Genomic DNA, 21743 nt, shown 5'->3' on the forward strand with positions numbered 1-21743 from the left:
ACTGCACTTACTCAGAGCCGTGGCCAGGCCCCAACCCATTCCCTCCTGCGAGGTTTGGAAGCTGACTTTACTGAGCCCTGTTTTGAATTTATCTCCAGAGTTTAGAATCTTGACATCCCCACTGTCTGTAGTGAGATGCTGGGCCCCTAAATGTGCTGACTCGGGATTGAAATCCCCTTGCAGGAGAGGCCAAGTTGTGGAATTGTTCTTTGTTTTTGCTCTTGGAAAAGAGAAAGGAAGGGGGATTCTCCATGAAGAGCTAATGCTGACCTCGTGTTCCCCTCCCCTCCCCCCGTCCCTCCGCTGACTCTGAATCACTGATTGTGCATGTCTGACCCAGTGTTTTCCTCCTGCACCTGTCCTGTTGTCTACCCTCAGATTTACAAGGAGCAGCTCAATACCAGGGTTGTCCTGGTGGCTGTAGAGACCTGGACTGAGAAGGATCATATTGACATCACCACCAACCCTGTGCAGATGCTCCATGAGTTCTCCAAATACCGGCAGCGGATCAAGCAGCATGCTGATGCTGTGCACCTCATCTCGTATGTACCGGTAGTCTATGGTTTGACATTTGTCTCTATCCCTTTTATCAGTTGAGTTATATATCAATGTATTGATCTTGAACAAGATTGATGTTGAGTCCTCTCTCTGTTGTATAGGAAGCATGAAGGTAGGCTGTCCAGTGTTGAGATGGGGGTTCCACAGTCGTTCCTACTTCCAGATCTTCCATTCTCAAGGTCAACTTATGATTCAAGATGGCTGCTGGTGCTCCAGCCATCACAACAGGCAGCAGGAATCTCAGGCAGGGAGGAGTGCCAAAGGGCACTCCTTCCAGCTGAGTTAGCTCCCGTAGAGCTGATTTCCTGGAAGCTGCACATATCAATTTCACCAACAAATCATGTGCTAGATCTTAGTTACATGGCCACACCTAGCTGCAAGTGAGGCTAGGAAGTATAGTCTTTTGAGGTGAACCATTGAATAAAATTGAGATTTTTATCCCTAAGGAAAAGGGTACCATACTTTCTTATGATATAGTAAGCTGTTCTCTTCCCCACTCAAGGCGAAGCTGTTTTCAGACAGTCCTCAAGTATCTGTCCCAGAATCAGACCAAGCGAGTCCTCTTTCCTTTCCTCTCACCTTTCCTCTTTCTTGTCTTTTCTCTCAGCCTTTGATCAGCAGTTTGTAATAATCAGCAATATTTTGCATAACTGCTAGATATTTCCTCCTAGAAGAAAGTCAAAGCGCTGGTCTGTTTACCACTGTGCCTCAATTCCTGTGCCAGTGGTTAGTAGGTGCTCAACTAATACTGGCTCAACTGGGGTTATTTAACGTGACGTAAATTTAAAGGTATTTAAAACAGTTTTTGACTTCTCAAAGAAGGGTGAGTTTGGGGTCTTCGGCACAGGAGAGTGAGTGACATGTTGTGGGAGAGTTTGTATCATGGTCGGTACATTGATTTCCTAATAGCACTTCTCTTGTCCCCAAGACGTGTGACGTTCCACTATAAGAGAAGCAGCCTGAGCTACTTTGGAGGCGTCTGTTCTCGCACAAGGGGAGTTGGTGTGAATGAGGTAAATTTTATCAGTTTTCTTCCAGCAGAGTTTTGTCTTTGCATCTGATCTTTTTCTTTCCTGTGGCCTAGTTTACGTCCCTCTCAGGCTTATTTAGGGTGACGGTGACATTGAGAATATAGCATGAGTGGGTTTACGTTAGTAAGTAGGACCCGAAGTGGTCTTCCATGTTAGAAAAGAGGTATTGCTTCATTTTATAATGATAGTTTTTCCCAATTATTGGGCAAATGCAAGCCAAAGATTGGCCCAGAGATTTTTTTGGCCTCTATATATAAGTTTTTATAAGCTTATTAATCCTTCTCTCATAACTTGTTTTCAAAGCTAAATGCTCATTCTGCCCGTGTTAGCTTTAACTCATTTAAATCAGAGTCTATGATTGTATCTAATCAGCATCTTTGTTTTCTCCCTATGTAAATCTTTCATCTTTATACCTTCTACCTAACTATCTTTAGAATTAAATGAAGCAAATATTTCCTTAATCTCATTGTTTGGATTTTGGTGCCTTCATTCATATAAAGGAAATTCTTATAAAAGTTGGCAACGGCACCCAAAAGCTGAACCAGCTATATCTAAACCCTGATCAATACCAGAGAATATTCTGCCAGGTTATCCCAGTATCCATCCCAACTGGAGACCTCTTGGCATGTTTGTAGTGAGTTGAATTTATTCTTGGTTTGGTATGAGTTGAATGGGGGCACAGCCTTTTATCACTTGTATTTGATGTTTCAACGTGAGAGGTGCCACATAGTCAGAGAGGCTGTCTGCTTTTGGGCCCAGCTGTGAGGAAGAAGTGATGAGGAGCATAGAGCCCATCCTTTGATGCCACGAGGCTCTGTTAGGGAACTGAGATGATATGTGTAATGATTAAGAAATAATAACTAGCTTTGTGCACTCTCTCAAATGTTTCCCACACACTTTCAACTCTGAAAACAGTATGGTCTTCCAATGGCAGTGGCACAAGTATTGTCGCAGAGCCTGGCTCAAAACCTTGGAATCCAATGGGAACCTTCTAGCCGAAAGCCAAGTATGTACATTGACCTTCTTACTCACTTTCCTGTGCCATTCTGTCTGTATAATGCATGTCCAGTCAATAAATAAATATTTTTCATTCCTGAGTCGTTATAGTTTAATAGCAGTGTATTTCTTTCCTCTAAAAAAACATTATAAAATGAGCAACTTACGTAATTATTAATCTATTTGGGTTGTAGAAATGTCCTTTTCAAAATCTGTAAAGTCACGCTCGTTTTCTCAGAGGGTGAGCAGCTCTTTCTCACTCTGCAGACTCGGGGATGCGCGGTGAGGACTCTCCCTCTGGGTTCTCCCCCCTGGAGTGTGCACTCAAGGTGCCAGATGAACCTCCGTCGCAAGTGTAATAAGAGCGCAGTTGGATTGGGAGCTCAAACTCTAAACCTACCCACCTGCTGGAATTAAATGTACCCACCGGTCCCATCGGAAGAGCTGGGGAAGAAGCTTCCCCATCACAGGAAGGCCCAACAGGGCCGCAGATCCCACGAGTAGGAGAACAGCCGGGGCCTGCCGGGGCCACTGTCCTCCCTGGTCAGATGAGAGCTGGATGGGAAGACAGGGCTAAGTTTCCAGTGGCAAAGTGTCCAAGGCCCCCGATAGTTTTAGGGGTCTGTGAAAATTTTAAATTTCTTGTAAAGTCAGAGGAAAATCCAACCTGGATTTGATTCCTCTTTATACCAACACAGTAGTAAAATATAATTTCTAAAGCATCTTTTGGCAGAAGGGAGAAGTGCCAAGGGCCCACGTGATGCAATGCTGAGGAAAGAAGGACTGAGGTTCACTCAGGTTATTCTCTTGACCGGGAGTTAAGCGGAAGTCTACTACCCCTGTGAAAATATCAGACACCAGAGTGAGGGTCTCCCTCCTCCGTCCCCAGAGAAGAAAAGCACAGAGAGCTACCTTAACATCAGTCTGTATTTTATACTTTATTGACTACTATCAAATAATTGTCAGTATCAAATAAGTGTCATTAAGACATAGTATTATGGAAACTTGAAACAAAATATACATCTAGGGGTGTCTAGATTCCCCTTTGTGGGCATATTCATCGCTTTATGGGTGTATTAAGTCTGGTGGCATTTAGCAAATCTCTACAAACTTTCCTTTATTAATATCTGGCTCGGAGTATTGGCTTTCCCCGGGAAATGCATGGTGCACAGGAAAGGAGGTGTTTCAGGTTTCATTCCCTGGCATGGATGCCTTGGAATCAGAAAGGAGTAGGACCAGGCTTACGACTTTGTTTGAAAACCGTGGAGGCAGGAAGAGGCCAGTGTGGGGTCCACTGAGATGTGTTACCCAGGTGGATGCTAGGGTAGCATGAGAAATAGGCTTCATCACTGACGCCTGGTACAGCTCCTTCCTCCTAAAATTCTTAAGTCATTTGTGAATTGTTTACTTAACTAGATAATTCGCTAGTTCTGAACTTTGAGTTTCTTAAACCCATTTGGAAATCTTTCTTTAAAAATATCTTTATCTATGATAGAAAAGAGAATAGGAAGAAATAAATGAAAAGAGCAAGCCATCACAACATTAATATGCCAATCTACGGTATCTACATCAAGTTGATGATTGGTATTTAGTTTGAATGATTATTTACACTTCTATTTTGGATTGCTCTCTTACCCTGAGCCTTTCAGCACAATTTTATTCATGTCTCTGGCCCATCCTCGCCGTGCCTCTAGCAAATTGCCTTCTCTGACCTCCAGTGTGCTCTGTTAAAGGACTTGGTGGCGACTCATTGCGTTTGTGCAATGGAACATTACAGTTCTGAGAGCACACCAGCGAGCCGTCCATGTGAGCCCCGGAAGCACTCTGGGGGATGCCTTCCCCATTTTAGAGGTGGAAACACTGAGACCCGAGAAATGCCGAGTCAGGTGCCTATGGGGCTCCCTCTCAGGGGGAGCCAGGACCAGCACTCTGGCTCTCTGGTTTCTAAACCAGTATACTTTTCATTAAACATTGGAACTAGGAACTTGGTTGAGTTCTCTGAGTTACAAAAATGAAGACAGGCGCAATTTTATTTCTCGCCAGCTGTTGTCTTAGGAAGTGATCTATATGGCTGGAAAGGATAAAGAAATATTGATTGAAAAGAAGTAGGTTTTGTTTGGTGAGACTTCACATTCTGTGCCTATTTGATGTGGAATTGGTGATAGGAATTATTTCAGTGCAAATTAAAGATGTGACTTTTGTTGTCCCCTTTTCCTCTGTCTCTCTGATTGTTTCCTTGGACTAGAATGTGACTGCACAGAATCCTGGGGTGGCTGCATCATGGAGGAAACGGGGTAAATTTTTACTATGCATGCATTTTACACACGCCTTTGCTAAAATTGCTGCATATAATGAGACACACAGCCTCGCAGGTCCTGCTCTTCCAGACTGAGCCTTTAGTATAAACTCAATAATTAATTATCTGGTGTTTTAAAAGTAAAGGGTTAATTCACTTTATATTTTAGTGTTTCGTTTAAAGTTGGTGATAAAAGTAAAATATAGTAACAACCTCTACGTCTATTAACCCTTAAAGGAAGCACATTATTAAACGCTTCTAAGTTTAGTAGGGGCATTAATTTTTTGGTACACTTAGAATAAAAGCTGGTTGTCAGTGAAAATCAATTCAGTCATCAGTTTATATTTTAAAGTACTCGTAAATATACGTGCAATAGAAATTGTACTGTGCCACTTATACAGTCAATAACACTTTTTTGTAAGACAGATTGATTGCGTCTACATTAGGTAGTTTTCTGCTTGACAGACTTTGAGCACTTTCTCACCTGGATCCTCTCTTTTTCTATGGTTACTTTGGGAACTAGAGAGGCTGCCCCAGAGCTGCCGTTGCGTCCATGAACCGAGGCCTGGAAACACTGCCCTCTTCCCCGGGATGCCTGCCCCACGGGAGCTGCTGCCCGGCGCCCCCTGAGCTGGAGCCAACCCTAGTAGATGGGAGGGTTTCTCACCCACAGGCCTCTCCTTCCTTTGCCCAGGGCAGACCTCCGCTCACCACAGGCCGTTTCTGGTCCTGCCTCCACCCTTTGGGCCCCAGTTGCCAGAGGCCCTGACCTCCCTGTACGCTGCCCCTTCCTCATGCTTCCTCCAGGAGGCCAGCTCGTGGGGACGAGAGCCCCTGAGCCCGGGGTTTGCAGAGAGAGTCAGCCATTATGCCTGCTGTGTTAGAACACGTGTTTCTGGAAATGCAGTTTAAACTTGAGACTGTTGGCAGTCGTGGCCCCTTACTTTTGTCCCATAGTTTAGTATCATTATGGCCTCGGATGGCTGTAGGAAGGTAACCATTATGATGTTGGTTCCGGAGGGAGATGTCTTCAGTCTTCTAAACTCCCAGTTTCTAAATGAAATTTTGGACTGACTGCCCATAGGGTATAACAAAACTGTTTAAAGTTCATATGTATTTTCTCAAGTGTACATTTCTGCATAGTTAGAGTGAGAGACGACCGTCCCCAATGGCAGTTTTTACCTACTTCCATACACTGCGCTCGTACATCAGGATACACAGAGCTACAGAATTACAGCGCACAATAGGTGGCCTGTCACGCTCAAATCAAGAGCTAGTACAAATATGCCCAAGGAATCATTATGTATGATTCAGTGTGACCTTGACCATGTGTATAATATTCCCATCTGTACTAACACACAGATTGTAATTTGATTAATTAAATCACAGAGAGGCTCATGTTATATTCCTACTAAATCATGAATATCACCAAATAGTATTTGAAGTTGAGAATAAGGAGCTGTTCTTCACGGGATCTTGCCCATTATTGTGTGTATGTGCAGTAGAAGTGTGTGTATGTAGATACGTGTGTGGACGGTCTCCCGTCTCTCGGGGTCCTGTGGGCGTGAACTGTGCTGCTGAGCCTGCATCCAGCTCTGACGGGCTGACCTCGCGGCTCCCTCCTCCAGAGCGGGACTAGGCCTTCCCCAGCTCCCTTCATTCTGGACGAGGCCTGCGTCTTTGCCTCTGCTGAGACTCGCAAATGAAAAGGACCACGTTTTGAAATGCAGCCTAGAGGGAGAAGTTTCAGGATGAGCTTTTCAACACTTTCACCCCCAAGCACAGAAGGGTTGTAACCCAGGCCCCCAAATCTGCGATGGCCTTTGAATTTCTATTTTTACAAACTCTAGCACACACACTTATTTGGCAGTTTGAACATAAGTGCCTTGTCAAAATTTGTGTAGAATCATCTGGACCCAGAGTGAACATTTTGTTCTAATTCAAGGGTTTTAATTTTCTTCGCTGATGACTGCTTTGGGTAGATCATTTACATAATTGATTCTTTGTTTCCTCAGGGTGTCTCATTCCCGGAAGTTCTCAAAGTGCAGCATTTTCGAGTACAGAGACTTCCTGCAGAGAGGGGGTGGCGCCTGCCTTTTCAACAGGCCAACAAAGGTGAGTGACTTAGAAGATTCGATGATGTCTCCAATTTTTTTAAGGTGGAGCAGCACTAAGTCTCAGGTGCTTGTCTTGGAAGGAAGTTTCTTGTCAGTCAGATGAATACGTAGCTACAAGGGGCGTTATCATGTTGCAGACCGAGTCCTGTTTACAGAGTGACAGACCCACAGTTTCGCTCTTTCGAATCTCTGGTTTTCCAGGGCTGGGTGCTCTCCCCAGCGCTCCCCTCCTCAAAACAAACAAACAAGCAAGCAAACAATCCTTCAATTAAAATACCTTTGAAATGTTCATGTGAGGGTTTTCAACCTGCTGCTAAGAGTTCGTGTGTTAGGCTAAGACGTCTTACTTTAACCCATTTTTCTGACAAAAGTTCAGTTTCCCCTTGACATTCTAGAGGAGTAACTAATTTCTTGGCTTTTCTTTTTTTTTTTGAGTGGTCTAATCTCCCAGACAGGAAGCATTGCTAATATCAGCTAGCCAGAAAATGGCCCCAGGTATTTATGGATTCCATAAATACATAGATGTATTTATAATATACAGTCTCTACCTGGAAAGGTCCACATGGTCAAGTGTATTTCATCAAAATATGTATATACAGTGCCACAATCCTTTACCCACAATTCCTTAACTCAAAAAAAGCTCTAAAAATTGGAAGTGTTTTTTGTAAGTTTCCAGAAAACACATTGGACAGTAAAACTTGTCCTGACCTGAAAATCTGTATTATCCCCGTTCACGTAAATATTCATGTCTTACTGCAGAAACGTTAATGTGTTTGATTAAAGGGTGTGCACCAGGCCCTTCAGGGTTATTACAGAGAACATGGTAAATGCATCACACTTTTCTAAAATCCAGCAAAGCCAGAGTTCCCAAACTCACCAGCTCTAAAGCTTTGGGATACGGGACTATGGACCTAAAGTGGCGTATTTGGAAATGAAGTTGCTCAAAAGGCAAAAAGACAGGATGGATGCTAATTAGCACATGGTATAGAAATGCTAACATTGCACATCCCATATTTCCTTTTAAAGTACTACTTCATAACTCAAATACAGTCCATTGCTGTACAAAATGTTTAATACCCTGCAAATTGAGACAGCAGTGAAATCATGTCAGCCTTTTTTTTTTTAAGTTGGTGACTAATGTGAATAACTGACAGGGTAATTTATTCCTCTCCCCATAATTAAGTGATACTGCCGTAGTCGGGATGGTGGCTTGAAGCCTGACGTCTGTCTAAAATCTCAGTAAGGAAAGAGAACAGGTCTTTTAAAGCGACCTTGTGTCGTTAAACTCAGCCCCCTGCTCTCATGGCATTCATCTCACTGCGACAGTATGTGAAAGCTTCAGAGTGTTTAAAACGGGTGAAATGAGTAATGGTGAATTAATGTGAGCTGCCGGCGTTTTTGAATTGCAGTATACGTGGCTAATTTTACCTGCCTTGCAGCTCCTCAGCTAATTATAAGCATCTTGCCTGAGGAAAGAACGCTGAGTTGTTTGGAAAGCTTAAGATTTCTGATGCGTGTGTAAAGATGGTGAGCCACCTTTAGGTTTCAGAAATCGCCTGTGAGGAGAAAGACAGTTATTCCGATAACTTGGAAACTAAATAAAAATAACTCTACATCTTAAATTTTAAAAGTTAGTAAATATGGAATTATTGCTTTTTAAACTATGTATTAGAATGCTTAAGAAAAAGCTGCTGTGCATTCCAGTGGAATAGTTGACATGTATGTATCAAAGAACTGACTGTTTTCCAGGTGTTCCTAGTCGATCGATGAATGTACGTATGTGTGTTTGACGGGTTATTTTCACATTATCTGCTTGCATCTTCTCTGTGCTACGGGAGCCTTCCCAACTGCCATGTTCTACGTCTGGTTTGTGACGGACCTGCCTCAAGGTGGCAGGAGGGTACTAGGGAAGAAATACAGGAGGCGGTTCCATGGGAGGCCTGATTGAGAGCGCTAGCCATGTTCCAATCTGCCCTTCCTTTTTCCATTTTCTTCTCCCTGCTGATCAAAATACTTCAGAGATTAGGACTGTTGATTCACCCACTGGACTCCCCACGGGAGAGTCCGACCCAAGTCTCCTGGAAGCCTTCTTGCTTCCTGTGATCGCTTTCCCTTCCTAGCAGTGGAGGGAGCATCAGGTCTTCCCCAGGCGGGCTCAGTGGAAGGCAGCCCTTCCTGGGGTGTGTGGCTGCTGGGAGTGTCTCTTTCTCCCTCTCACATTCGTGGCTCCGAGCATTTGGGTTGGGATGTACTATTCCAGTCTTCACCAGGTGAGAAACTTGCCCCAGGTGATGAGAAATACAAATGTTTCTCATAAAGAATCAACTGCCTCAACAATTGGCCTGCAATACAGTTTATCTGGCCAGCAAGTTCATAGCACCGGCAGGTTGGACTATTCTAGAAATCTGACTCTTCCATTGCTGCAGGAATGGTTGAGAAATTTCTATGCCTCTTTGCATTCGTCTGCACATTTACTTAATATGCTTCAGACAGTGCAGATTTATTTTCAGTGAGAATGATGGGCGTGGATTTTTTCCCTAAGTTTATTTGCATTTACTTGATTGTATATATCACGTTTGGCTGTGACCGAAGCTTTTTTATCTTTTGACAATTTTTATATCCTCTCAGCTGCCTTGAGATAAGTCAGCAAATTAGGTGTCTGTGAGTTCACGAGCAGTGCATTTTAGCTCCATTAGCAAATAGGAAGAGTGATCGGCTCCTCTTGACAGCTGATCTCCGTAGAAAGTGGCTCTAATGGTTGAGGTCGTCTCTGGAGCCCACCGCCAGAGAATCCTCCACGAGACATTATCCCATTTAAAATAGGTTTTCAGAAGTGTTATTAATAAGTGAACAGTATTTCCCACACAGACGTCATTTATAAGATGCGATAACCACAGATCACAGAGGAATATCGCGTGATAGCTGATTATAGGGCCATGTGTGTGGCCGATGGGTATGTCGATTTTCCATGATAAATTGAAACGTTTTCCCTTTCTCTCCCTGATCTCTTCCAGCTCTTTGAGCCCACGGAATGTGGGAATGGATATGTGGAAGCTGGGGAGGAGTGTGACTGTGGCTTCCATGTGGTAGGTATAGGAGATCTCTTCGACCTTCAGCTCGGCTCCCACCCAGAGCAAACGCGAACAGTAGGGGTGAGAAGCCTGTGCTGTGCTGCACTGTGATCCTTCTGCCTTGCTCTCTGATCTCTCTCATCAGCGCTTGGTGTCAGCTCAGACTCGTTAGAATTAATCATATCCTTATGGCCCCATCTGAGAAAACCTAATGAATTCTTCTAATCAAATTCCCTACCTCTTAAAAATTCATAGCTCTATTCATCTTGGGCAAGTTTTACTAACTCATGAAACATTCTTTCTTGTTGTGTATTATTTTTGTCTTTGTAAAACTAGATTGAGTATTAAGGATGTAGTAGGGCTCACCAAAGGTGGGGTGACTGCTAAGAAATAAGCTGGCTTTTTGGTAGAGAAGCCCTGTGATAGAAGAGAATACTTTGCTGAGGAATATGGCAGGAAGGAATCTGTCGTTGTTTAAAGTGGTTAATTGTTTCTTGAAATTTTTGCTAACTGTTGTACAAATCTCTTCCTCTGGGTTATGTGTAAGTCACACGTGGAGTGAACGTTGAGCGGCCGGTGGTGTTCCCTGTCTTACTCACGTGCGTGTCTCCTGCAGGAGTGCTACGGGCTGTGCTGTAAGAAGTGCTCGCTCTCCAACGGGGCTCACTGCAGCGACGGGCCCTGCTGTAACAGCACCTCCTGCCTTGTGAGTTCCCTGGCGGTTTCATCTTGCTTTCCACTGACATGTTGGCCAAGTATTTCGGGGTGGACATGGAGCGTTTGTATAGCTTCTCACAAACTTGTTGGTTGACAGTGTGCATATTAGCCTGGCAATTTTGTAGAATCAATACATCTCCCCATTTTCTGTGGGTCACAACATTTGTCTTTACTGAGATTGACTATCAGCCGTCCTGTCCTCCAGTGCCTCCCTAAGAAAAGATCCTATACTCCATCGAAGTAAACGTCCAGGATTGCCCTGCTAACACGAGTGAAAACCAGATTAAATGGCCGAAGAGAAGACGGACACTTCCTGTGATCTTTTGAATAATATGGCCTACTTAGAACATTTTTCTTTAAAACTGACCCTAATTTATTTTAGACCTTGAGCCTAAAATCTAGTGCTCATATTTTCACATTTGGCTTTTTAAATTCCTTATACAGGCAAGAATGCCAGATGAGGGAGCAGTGTCTGTCTGTCTGTTTGTATGTGTCTATACACAGCCTGTGTGTGGACACAGTTACTTCCATCTGCAGAGACCTCCAGTTAGTTTTTGAAAAGTCATTTTTTCAGTCTTCCTTTTTCTCATCTATAAAACCTCTAATATTCCTTATAACCATAAAATTACATGATTTTATTATTTTATTCAATACCAAAGGGTGTTATGCATTATGGTATTCGAGAAGATTCTCGCTTAGTTTATACTTGCCTTGTTTCCCCTCCCAGATTATAAATTGCTTGAAGGGAGCAGGCTCTTTCCTTCGTCTTTTACCCACCCCCTTCCCAGACAAACAAAATGCTGTGTATACAGTAGGCATTCATATGAATTCATTGAAATTTGATTCTGTATATTTAGCCAAAGCAACATTGATGTCCAAGCTAATAGGTAAATTAGTGAAGGTTGGGTCCGTGCGTCAGTCTTCAGAGCGATCTTAAACGTTTCTATTTTAGTGCTTTGCTCTTTGCTCTTTTGTCTTAAGCCGCACCAGTGTTTCTTCTTTACAGAATTGCCATCGCATTGTTTTCCAGAAATAACAGTCTGAGACAGTGGGTTTTGACGTATGAACATTTGATGCCTTGGTTAATGATTCGTATTTACTGCAGAGAGTAGCCTGTGGGCCTTGTGTCCACTCTGCAGCTATCTTGCTGATTCACAGGGAGCGTGGTGGTGGCTATGAGAGGGTATCAGGGTTATTGGTGGATAGAAGAATGCTAGCTCTTTGAAGTGTTAGTTAGGCTGGCTCCTGATGCTGAGTTTTGCTTTGCAGTTTCAGCCGCGAAGCTACGACTGTCGGGACGCTGTGAACAGCTGTGACATCACCGAGTACTGCACTGGAGACTCCGGCCAGGTACGGCCACCGAGCTTCAGCTAACACGGTGGACTTGCAAATACACATTTTAGAGCTTTCAATTTGGATTACATATGAGAACATGATTAGGTTCCTTTGTTTTTTGTTTTAATTTACCTTGTCTTCTAGTAATTTCTAGCTCTTCACCGTGCCTTTATTTTAGGAACATTTATTGCATTTGTTTGGGGAACCAAATGTCTTTTCTTCTGATTTTTCCCCTTCAAAATTAGTTCCTTTATATGGTTTACATCCAACTAATTGATTTTTTCTTTCTTGGTCCCCACATCTAAAACAGTATGTTCACACTAATGAAACACTAGTGTAATGTTTTCAAACATTTTTAAGCCACAGAAACTTTTTTTTAAACAAAATTTTGGATGGAAGCCCGATGCGGAAGGCGGAGAACAATGAGCAGGGCCCTGGCTGAGGCGCGATGGGGAGCAGCACTCTGCCCTCCTCAGCTCCGTCGCCGTCTCCCTTCTGCTTCCACGGCCCTGGCTCCACGGCCCAGGCGCTTTGGCATGATTCTTCACATGAAATTATTATTACACGTTAAAATTATTGTAGTGTTTAATTTAATTATATTAAAATTATTATAGCATTTTAATTAATGTTGCCTTCTAGCATTCCTTCTTTATATAATTTTTATGTTTTTAAAAATTTATATCATGTTACTTTAAGACTTTGTCATTCAGATGAATGTTTGGTGAGCATCTACTGCTGTAAACGATGGGGTGTGGTGGGGAACAAGAGAGACGAGTCCTTGCTCTTTCGTGGAGCTTGCATTCTGCTGGGTGGAGGAAGGCAAATAAGTGACAAATGTGTCAGCAGGTGGTGCGTGCTAAGCGTGAGATAAGGTGGTGTGAACAGAGTGAGTGGTGGGGAGCTTTAAGGGGGCGACCAAGTGCGTTTTCCTGGAGAGGTTTGCGTTTAAGTAGAAACACAAATAAGAAGGAGCTAGTCAGAAAACGGAGCACAGAAGCCTGGCTTCTTCAAGCAACGGGATGAAAGCGGGGCCAGCAGGAAAACAGTGGAACCATTCACAGAGGAAGTCGGGAACCAGGGCGGGTGGGGACTCCAAGAATTTTGGATTTCATTCTGTCTTTGTTTTCGTTCTGACATTACTTCTAAAGCATTTCCTGTACTGTTACACAGTTTTAATAAATACCCTTTTTACAGTTGTATGCGAGTCTGTCACGTGGATTTATCAGTTCACTTCCGTATCCAGTGATGGATATTTAGGTTGTTGGCAGTTTTTCATTGTTATAATTAATAGGGCAGTGAGCATCTCTGTGCATTTTTAAGAGTGTTTCCTGTTTCAGGCTAGCTCCTTAGGACAAGCTCCCAGGAGTGCACTTACCTGTTGCAGGTGTGGTGGTGTCCAAGGGGCCAAATATCATTTTTACTTGAAAATGGCCATTTGAAAGCTACAGCTTGGTGTGAGGGCTCAATGGGCCTCTGTAAGACCCCAGATTCAGTCTGTCGCACCAGCTTATTGACAGTATCGGGTCTGGAGTGACCTCTCCCTTCAGAGGCTGGCCATCACCTTGTATGTCCTGGACGAGCAGTGAAGACAGTAGGATTTATGTGAGTAGACAGGAGAAGAGCGGCAGAACTGAGCCAGAATGCCAAGTTGTTCTTCCCAATTTTATCAATCAAACAAGCACTCGATCGGCCCGTCAGTCACTATCCTGCCTGGAGAAGAAGTGGGTAAGGGAGGAGAGAGTAGCTGGAGTTACACTGAGTGCCCCTCACTGGAAGGAAGCATGAGGAGCGGGAAAGAAATGTTCCTAATTAACTTTCTGGAAAGTTCTTGATGTATATCGTCTGAGGCTCCATTCAAATGGATCCTTTTAAGGATGTTGATACAAATAATCAATGACCAATGTATAGAGAAGAAAGACAGAGTGGTATTTATTGAGCCAATGCTGAGGACTAGCCCAGAAGTGCTGCCTCCACCAGGGAAGACAGAGCTCCGGAGAAGCGTGGTTCACAGCGTGGCTGTATACCATTTCAGAACAAAGAGCACACAGCAAGCATGACAGGAAGACAGTTTTCTCCCCGAAGTCACAAGGAGATGTTTTGCTACAGTTTAGCACATTCGCAGCACGTCAGCCTGACCTTGGTTCTCCAGGAAGAAGAGCTTGTCTTCAAAGGAGGACTGGTATCGGCGTCCAAGAAGGAGAGGCATTCATCCATGTCTTTAAGGAGCGCATCCTTTGCTTTGGGAAGATGTTTGAAGCGGATGCACGATGCTTGTCCCGTGGGCCGGGAGTCAGGCTGCTCTGGGAGAAAGAGGCTTGAGGCCGAATCAGGGTTAAACCAGAATGACTTCCCTGCAGACCTCAATATTTGAAAACTTATTATTATCCTTATTATTTTCATCAAGGATGTGGTAGTAAAGTACATTCAGGCTATTCTGTTGTGATTTTTATGCATATCTGTTTCTTATATTTAAATGTGTAAATAGGTTTCTTTGCACTTTTCCTATAACCTGGTGGCAGAGTGTAAGAATTGTGGATTCTGTGATTTATGACGTGTACTGACATTCCTGATGTACTGTTCCAATGAATTATATTTTTGGTTTTGTAGAATACTACTATTTTTGTATCCGTCATACCTGGTTTTGGTTCTCTGTATTCAGCTCTTTCAGAAGTATAGTTTTTCCATTTCAACCTTTAACTCCTGAATTGCCATAGAACTTACTGGAAATAAAGCTTTTATAATGAGGCCTCTGTGTTCAACCTAATATTCTATTATCTAAATTTTAAAAAAGGTTCTTTTTATCTCATGTCTAAGGTGAAAAGGGTACCGTTAACGTAATTTCTCAGTGGCATATTACAATAATGTGTTCCTTTTATAATAATTTCCTTATGTGACCGGAATGAACCTGAAATAGATAATTAGAGTAGAGGGAGTTAAAACCCCCCCAAATTCTTCTGCTCTGTAGGAGGAAGTGAGTTTTGAATTTAGTTAATACTAATAATGATCAAGAAAGTGAGATCTCTGAGAATCTGTGTCTCTGAGAATCCATATCATTGGCAACATTATGACTTTCTCTCTTTTATCTCATGATATGTTTCTGCTTAATTCTCATGCTAGCATTTACTGATGCCTCTGAGCTACATTTTAAATTCACAATTTATAAGAGAAAAAAACAATACTTGTGCAAATGAGAGAAATCCTTGGCAAACAATACTGGATGATAAAGATTTTTGAAAGATGTGGAAAGGCTTTTTGTTAGCACTCTGAAATATGTCATCTAAAGGGGTAGGAAAGCACCATTCAAAATAAGCACATGGAGATGCTTTTACCCGGCTGAAGCCTGCCTCAGGTGAACCTGTCTGCGCAGCACCAGTGGGGCTGGGATGGCCTTTAGAGACCAAGCCCGGAGCTCTACTCACAGGCAGAATAAAGCGCACAGTTTATGGTTCTTCTGCTTTAAATGTCTCCAGGGAACTAAGACATCCCATAACTTCCCTTGTTAAACATTTTAGTGATAAGCAACTGGCTTTTATTAGCGTAAACTAAAAGTAAATTAATTAGAAATCTCCTTACGTGTAGCTATGACAGTTTATAATAAAGTCTTTTTTTTAATTAATGAAGAATTCTACAAGTTTTTTCCTATTGAAACATCACAAAAGTAAAAAGTGACCAATAATTTCAGACCTCGATGTGCCTGTTGTGTACAATGTTTCTTTTGCGTTTTTGTGCTGTGTGGTTGTATTTGTCTCGGAGCAAGTGAATACTTAATGGTGGTTGATGAGTAAGATAATGATTGTGTTTCAAGTGGATTTGAGTGGATGAAAGAGGCCACAGGGATCTCTGTTGTTGTGCAGTTGGCCGGTACGCCTGGTTTTAGTGCTGATAGTTACATCCTTTGAATAGTTGCCATCAGGTTGAATGAAAAGCTGTGGTGAAGGAAAGCTCATATGAGAGTCGGTTATTCTTTAGAAAGATGTAGAACCAAACCATTTTATGTCAGTGTCCCTTAGTAAGTTATTGTCTCAACAATTCTAGATTAGTTCTGTTATGTTTCTGTAGTGAGCTTGATAACCAGCTGGATACGTACAGAATAGAATTGCTTCATTGTACCCGTATGGGTCACTCATTCATCTTCTCAGTCAGCCAATGGGAACCGAGCACCTACTCGATAATTGAGCTTGGTTTTGTTCTAAGTGCTGGGTGGCAGCAGGGAACAAACAGGAAATCCTTGCCTGCGTGGAGCTCGAGTTAGGATGGGGACCATAGACAAATGAGTTAAATCTATGGCCCCTCTGCTGGTGGTAAGTGCCATGGGGAAAATAGAAACAGGAAAAGCAGACAATGCTGGCATGGGAGGGATTACGGTTTTGAAGAGCACAGTGAGAGAAAGCTTCTCTGAGATGCTGATATGTGAGCAAAGCCCTAAAGAAGGAGAGAGAGCAAGCCATGTGGAGACCTGGGGAGATGGCAAGAGGAGCAGGGGCAGAGGCTGTGGGGTGGCCCATGCCTGGCACATGCCCGTAGAGTCAGATCAGTCATGGCAGAGTTGGAAGGAGGGCAGAGAGATGATGGGGCTGGCGGATGGCATAGGAGCAGAGCATGTTGAACTTTGAAGGCCAGTGAGTGAGCTGGGAAGCCACTGAGCAGAGGAGTGACATGATGTGGTTTATGTCTTAAAGGGACACTGGGTAGCTATATGGACCAGGAGACCAGAGTGGAAGCCAGGGAATCAGTTGGGGCTGTGATGTAATCCAGGTGAGCGATGGTGGTGGGTTGGACCAGGCGTTAGCAGTGGAGATGGAGCAAGTGGCCAGATCTGGTTCTATTTTGAAGGTAGAGCTAACAGGATTTGTTGACAGACTAGAAGGGGAGCGTGAGAGAAGGAGAGAAACACAGGATGACTCCGTGGTTTGGGGCCTGAACGATCCGAAGAGTGAACTGTGCTTTACGGAGAAGGCGAAAACTGCGGGAGGGCCCCAGTGCATATCACTGTGTTTCTTGCTCACTTGCCACACGGCTGTGTTTTTCCCTTTTCATATTTGCTTTGAACACAGTGGCAGAGCCTTGACTTGAGCTATTTTTAGCTCTCTTAAATGTGGTCAATGAAGTGCACAGACAGTAAAAATTTTAATTTATTCATGGTAATTTTGGGGGGAAATGAAGCATACTTTATGATTTGATGAATAGACCTGGAAAAAGAAGTGACCATCACACCACGATTGCTCTAGTAACAAGTCTGTGGTTTGAGAGGTCAGAGCTGTGATGGAGATCCGGCACTCGCACCGAGCCTGGGGCAGGGTGCTTCTCCTTTTTCGGGAACGTGGCCTCGGTGAGGGTCAACGGGTGTCAGTGCGATTTGACATTTTCACAGAGCTGAGTAAGGTCTTGTCAGTTAGTTCCGAATGTGTCTGCTCCCCTATAACAAGCCGCTTCATCCCCTCCTCGTCCATTTGATCCCTTCTACTTTTAACTCTGTGAGTGAGCAAATATATATTACTACTCTAGTCACCTCAGCAAAAACAGAGAAACAGAAAAAGCACCCACTGCGTGGACCTAACTTACTGATTTTTACTAATAATGGGAGAATTAATTTGGATAACCTACTTAAGGAGTTATTCATGTTTTTCTCAACTTTCCTGATTATGTATTCACCACACTTGCATTCTTTTGCATTTTTAGATATTGTGCACGTAATCTGAAAGTGCGTAACACGCTGCACGTTAACTAAAAAGGTTCTATTTTTCAGTGCCCCCCGAATCTTCACAAGCAAGATGGATATGCGTGTAATCAAAATCAGGTATGCTGGGCTGCACGTTTTAAATGTAATCTTAAAAGGATTAGTTTGTGAATTTTTTCTTTTTGATAAATGTCGTTTTGAAGGGAAATTGCACTTCAAACAACAGTAAATTATTGCAGGGGTCTTCTGATTCAGAGTTGCTTCGTGTCATACCAAATACTAAATATATCTGGTGACAAATTGTCCAGATTGAGGGCAAGGAAAAAATGTAATGGCTGAAGAATTAGGGATCTAATTTATTGAGTTGTGACCATTTTTCAATAATTTCAGCCTATCATGGGAAAATATGAGCATTTGTTATAACATGGGGCTTTTTAGAAGCCACGTTATAACCTAACCATTCACGTGCAAAAGAAGCTAAAAATCATTTTGGTATCACCCAAAGAAATGTACCAGTTTTTGTTTTCAGAGATTTTACATTTCAGATAGTTTGGCTTTAAAGAACTGCTTGATGAGATCTGCTCTGAGTTCTAGATTTTAACTGTTATTCTTAAGATGTTTGCGATTCTTATTTTCACTGTGCAAATATTAAAGTATGGAGTGAAAAAAAACCTTATGTAAAGCAACGAAAACGAGACCTTGAGTAAAAGTCAGGGGGAATGTCAGTGGTGTGTGTGCCTCACGATGTGCGTCCTGTCCTCAGGGCCGCTGCTACAACGGCGAGTGCAAGACCCGGGACAACCAGTGTCAGTACATCTGGGGAACAAGTAGGTGCATTTTCCTCTGGACGGGCACACGCAGGTTTCCCTCAATCTTATTCTTCCCTGTCAGTCTTGCTGAAAGAGGTGTCCAGCTTGGAGGGATGCTTAAAAACAATCTATCGGAGGGTGAGGATAAAGAGACCTGTGGATCTTAGCTACAAAACCACAGAAAACAATGGCACAGTGAGGACTGGTCATGAGAACCGAGCAGTGTCATTGAGGGATTGTGGCCATAAGAGAGGAGTGTGACGTCCACTTGCAAAGGTTGGTGGACATGCATGGCTGACTTTGTATGCTGACTTACTCCTCAAGTCAGCTCTCTGCTCTTTTACCCCAAGGAAAGTACCAGACTTATTTTTTAAATTCTGTAATTTGTCACCTCCTTTTGAAGTGAAGAAAGGCAGGCACTTCCTGAGGTGCAGACAGAGGGAGATTCGGTACATGGTCCTGCTTCTCCATGTGTTCCCACTCGCTAGTCCACACCTTCTCTTCCTGACATCCACAGTGCCTCTCCACTGAACTCCAGTTCACGAGGGCCAGAGCGGGAGGAGAGAAATGCGTCTGCATGGCTGGCTGAGGCTGGGTCTCCCCCAGGGGGAAGGGCACCCACAGAAGGAGAGCAGAGCCCCTGCCTGAGTGACTTCAGGGTTTGTCAAACACCCTTTAGCTGGAAGATTGACTTCCAGTGCTTCCGTTTTGACAGAAGAAAGATACTAGAGGCATAGTCATCTTTTCAAAGGCATAAATATCAAAACCCAACTGCTGACATAGAATTTCATTGGGCCAAGACTTTATAGTATCTCCCGATGTTAGTATAAAGCAGGACTAAGAATGTGTATTAGTTTTCTGTGTGTCACTTCACTAATTCCTGCTGCTGACCATTCCTACCTCCCACCGTCAAAACCACCAGGTAGAACCGGGAATGCATTTGTCTCTCCAGTTAACACCAGCGGTGTGCCGGAGCTGTCGTGTGTTAGCTTGTCAGAGCCAACTGTTAAATTTTCACGGCTTTTTAGAAGCCATTTGACATCACATTCATAGCTTGAAATCAGCTACGTGTTACACCATGGAGGTTTACACGATGGTATTTACACCATGGAAATTGGAAAATGCTACAAATCAGGAGTTTTTTCTCTTTTTCTGGAGAACGGTTGTTAAACATTTATTGGCGTGCTACTGGTTATGGATAACAAAGAGAACTAAAATAGCTTTTCTTCTCTTGCTCGTCTCCGAAAGAGGCGTCGGGGTCGGACAAGTTCTGCTACGAGAAGCTGAATACAGAAGGCACGGAGAAGGGCAACTGCGGAAAGGATGGAGACCGCTGGGTGCAGTGCAGCAAGCAGTGAGTGTTGGCTCCGGGGCCGAGCCGGACTCGGAAGCCCGCGTGCAAACGTGAAATGGGCACAAAGGAAATGTGACTGATTTTTTATGAATCTTCCACAATTTAAAATTTTAAAGTGTTCATTTAAAAAATACATTAGTTTATCTAGAGACAAAGGGCCATGGACTGAGTTGTTTCTGTGGCACCAACTCACACTGTTTCTGTAAAATTCAGAAGATTTCTCACATGCTGTATTTTACTGGATGCTCACTTTGAAGAGATGCTCCGCCAAGGTATTATAAATTAATATTAGGTTTTAATTTTCTACTTTTGCTGGAAGATATGGCCTGTGAATGTACTAGGGTGCACAGAGTTTTACAAGCAAAATATATAGACTATGTATTTTGGGGACCATTCAAAGTAAAATAATATATATTTTTGATCATTTTGTGAGTGCAGTGCCATTTGATTTAATTAAACATCTAATGTCTATGTCGAAGATTTTCCCCCTTCTAAAAAGCATCTGATTTGTGCATACTGGAGACATCTTTACTCAGGAAGTGAGGTGTTTTCAGAGCACATTGGTGATTGTTTTCCCTTGATTAGCTGAGGAAAGTTAAAATGGTGACTGAACAGTTTATTGAGGTTAGCTCAGTGCCTTGGATCTGTGCGACCACTAAGTTACAGGCCACAGCTGCCCCGTTTGCTTCCGCAGCAATGAGGATTTGTCTCTCAGCCTTGAAGCAGAGCCAAGACTTCAGGGGTTTTCCGTCTCGAGTTGACGGTTTCTACGTCGCATTTTAGGAAACTTGGCGATTCCACGTAGTCGTTGGTGGTGGATGAGGCCTCAGGAGGCAAGAAATCTTTGACCATAATTTCTTTAAAATTAAACCAAATTAATAGACCAGAGCTCCCCATCTGATGTCTCATGGGTGCCGTACAGATGCCCCGAGCTTTCAGTCCTCGAGGAGCCAGGGAATCGGAGTGGGGCCTAAAGTGGTCAAAATCCATGCGGTGGACGCCTCTGCATCTGGTTAGCCTCCATCATTAGCTCAGTGTCTCAGACACCTGATCGTTTCTCCGTGTCTCTGTGAGTTCAGAAAGTCTGGGGGCCCTTGGATCAGGTCATTTAAAGATAGCTTTTGAGTATCTGGCAGCAGATCAATGCTACCAGAGCCATCAATGAGTTAAACCAGCCGTCAGTGAGTTAAAGAAAATCAAGGAGTGGTTTTTGAAACTTTTAAAAAATTGTGCAATATTACATACAAACAGAAAAATGAAGACTACACAAACATACATTTCGCCAACTAATTATGAAGTGAACTCCTGTGTAACCCCTGCCTGCGTCAAGAAGCAGAACCTCGCAGCATCCCGGGAAGCGTGTCCTTCCCCATGCAGGGCCCCCGTCTCTCTCCTGGAGCTACTGCCAGCCCGGCTTCCATGGAAATAATTTCCCCTTTTTCTTTAGAGTTTTACTGCCTAAGTTTTCATCCTTAAACAGTTTATTTCGCTCAAAGTTTTGGTAACTTTGTATTAAAGGAATCCCACTTCATGCGTTATTTTGTGTTTTGCTTCTTAGATTCAGCATCTTAAGGGTCCCATGGTGTGTGTAGCCGTCTGTTTAGAGTGGACATTTGGTTCATTTTCCTTCATATTCGTAGACCACAGTTTATTTCCCCATCCTATGTTGATGGGCATTCAGATCGTTGCCGTGTTTGGGCTACTAAGGACCACACTGCTGTGAGCATCCTTGTACCCATAACTCAGTGCACACTGTGCATTTTCTTCCAAGGACTGTACCTG

General features: G+C 43.3%; 1 protein-coding gene across 6 annotated transcripts in view; it reads left to right on the plus strand.

Annotated features, from left to right (window-relative positions):
• Positions 1-21743, plus strand: part of ADAM23 (ADAM metallopeptidase domain 23) — a 151839-nt gene that overhangs the window by 102457 nt on the left and 27639 nt on the right. For 3 of the 6 annotated variants that reach the window (XM_070242155.1, XM_070242156.1, XM_001918018.6), the window contains exons 11-21: positions 379-542; positions 1487-1571; positions 2505-2595; positions 4831-4879; positions 6897-6996; positions 10013-10084; positions 10686-10775; positions 12056-12136; positions 17868-17918; positions 18562-18625; positions 19856-19961. In XM_070242155.1, coding sequence (XP_070098256.1) covers positions 379-542; positions 1487-1571; positions 2505-2595; positions 4831-4879; positions 6897-6996; positions 10013-10084; positions 10686-10775; positions 12056-12136; positions 17868-17918; positions 18562-18625; positions 19856-19961 — 953 coding nt within the window. Of the gene's footprint in view, positions 1-378; positions 543-1486; positions 1572-2504; positions 2596-4830; positions 4880-6896; positions 6997-10012; positions 10151-10685; positions 10776-12055; positions 12137-17867; positions 17919-18561; positions 18626-19855; positions 19962-21743 lie in introns of all 6 variants that reach the window. The other 3 variants (XM_070242154.1, XM_023622491.2, XM_023622492.2) reach the window with 1 other exon arrangement.

Source organism: Equus caballus, chromosome 18, assembly GCF_041296265.1.
Source record: "Equus caballus isolate H_3958 breed thoroughbred chromosome 18, TB-T2T, whole genome shotgun sequence".
Lineage (NCBI taxonomy): Eukaryota > Metazoa > Chordata > Mammalia > Perissodactyla > Equidae > Equus > Equus caballus.